This window comes from Etheostoma cragini, chromosome 8 (genome assembly GCF_013103735.1).
Source record: "Etheostoma cragini isolate CJK2018 chromosome 8, CSU_Ecrag_1.0, whole genome shotgun sequence".
Lineage (NCBI taxonomy): Eukaryota > Metazoa > Chordata > Actinopteri > Perciformes > Percidae > Etheostoma > Etheostoma cragini.
In genome coordinates this window covers 791,742-793,666 of record NC_048414.1, presented here as the reverse complement: position 1 = coordinate 793,666, position 1,925 = coordinate 791,742, and the positions used below count along the sequence as shown (strand labels likewise).

The 1,925-nt window shown below is 46.0% G+C and overlaps 1 protein-coding gene across 1 annotated transcript in view; it reads left to right on the top strand.

The window, feature by feature from the left end:
• Positions 1–1,861, top strand: part of dus2 (dihydrouridine synthase 2) — a 10,239-nt gene extending 8,378 nt beyond the window's left edge. The window contains exons 11-12 of the mRNA XM_034880287.1: positions 143–311; positions 1,728–1,861. Of these exons, the coding sequence (XP_034736178.1) occupies positions 143–311; positions 1,728–1,853 (295 nt within the window). The 3' untranslated portion in view covers positions 1,854–1,861. The remainder of the gene's footprint in view (positions 1–142; positions 312–1,727) is intronic.
• Positions 1,862–1,925: the final 64 nt, after the last annotated feature.

The following is a 1,925-nucleotide window of genomic DNA, read 5'->3' as shown; positions in this document are numbered from 1 at the left end:
TAGGGATAATTTCCTATAAATGAGGTTTATTGACCATAAATTCCAAAAATAACTGTAAAACTAAAGTTAATAAGTTAGCGTTACGTAGTAAACATTGAAAAAAGTGTTGGAAGGAGGGTTAACCCGGGCCGTCTGTCCTCAGTGGGGGGTCTCTGGATCTGGTGAAGACCAACGGGGACATCGAGGCGTTCAGGCGGGCGACGGGCGCCTCCTCCGTCATGCTGGCTCGCGCCGCCATGTGGAACGCGTCGGTGTTCAGCGCCCGGGGGCCCTTCCCTCTGGACCGGGTCATGGAGGACTACCTCAAATATGTGAGTTTCAACGTCAGCCGCATGCACCCAAACGCAAGAATCCAACGCAGGTCTAACGCAGTAGAACCGGTCCCCCAGAGGCCACTTTGGTACTTTAAAATGTATTAATAATAATAATGTATAAACTTAATTAGTCCCGCAAGGGGAAATTTACAATTTAAAATTTACACTCTGTTGTTATTACACACAGGCCTGGAGGTCTGTGTACCAATGGATTTTCGTTTTCAAATGAAAAAAAACTATAAAAAAAACCCCAAAACAGCCATTTTCCCAGTTCCCATTAGTAAAATAGGGAAACAAAAAATGGAAAACAACACGGAAGGAAGTAAGTAAGTAAGTAAAATTTATTTGTATAGCACTTTTCTCAGATGAAGATCACAAAGTGCTTCACAACAAAAGGAAGCATTTAACAACTCTCATAAATACAATACATTAAAAAAACAAAAGAATAACCCGTACACATAAGACCAGCCTAACGAGCCTACGATCTAGTTAAAAGCCTCTTTAAAAAGCAGAGATTTCATCTGAGTTCTAAAGTGTTCCACACAGTCTAAGCAGCGCATGGAAGGAGGCACAGCGTTCCACAACCTCGGTTGAAATGAAATGCCCCCCCCCCTAGTTTTAAAATGTGTAAGGGGGGCAACTAATATAAGATTGTCTTTGATGCGTTTTTATAGATGGGAACAGGAAAAAACACAACGCTTGTGCGTACGTCTCATTTCTCAATTTTTACAACTTTTTTTCGGGACCCTGAAGTCGCAGCACAGACACATAAAGACATGTCCGTGCCAGGTGCTGTCAGTGTTCAATCGTACCGACGATCGCTTCCGGGTCGCGGGAAGAAAAAACTACATAGAATAAAGAAAGAAGACGTATACACACGTATTTTATTTTCCAATATTTAAACAAAAACCCTGCTGTTTTCCTGTTTACTGAGTGGAATTGGGAAACTGGCTGTTTTTGGTTGTTTTTTTTCATTTGAAAACAAAAAATCCAATGGGGCGCCCAAGTGCACGGACCCCTGAACTACACACACATGCTCAGTACCTACATGCACTAATGGAGAGATGTCAGAGTGGGGGAAGGGAAGGGGTCCCGACCAGTTGGCCACCTTGGCAGTGCCCAGAAGGTGAACCGGCACCTCCCCCAGCTACCAGTCCACCACCATACTTTAGTATGTACCGGGACTTGAACCATCGACCCTCCGGTTCCCAGCCCAACCGCCTACTGACTCAGCTACTGCTCAGGTTAAAAAAAGTTGCAAACATTAAGAAAAAGTGTTGAATAAAGGGACAAAAACGTAAGAAAAAGTTAAAAACAACGATAAAAGTGTTGATTTTCTCTTTTGAGGGGAAGACACCAGGAGGGTCAGGAGTCCAGGAGGGTTTTTGACTCTGAAGTGGTCTTGTGTTCCAGGCGATCCGGTACAACAACCACGCCTTCAACACCAAGTACTGCCTGTGTCAGATGCTCCGGGACAAGGTGGAGTCCCCCCTGGGGAAGCAGGTGCAGGCGGCCCAGACCAACGGCGAGCTCAGGTAGGGGTCAAGGGTCTGGGGTCTGGGGTCTGGGGCAGGGGGTCGGTCCAGGGGGTCAGGGGGCCTGGGTCAGGGG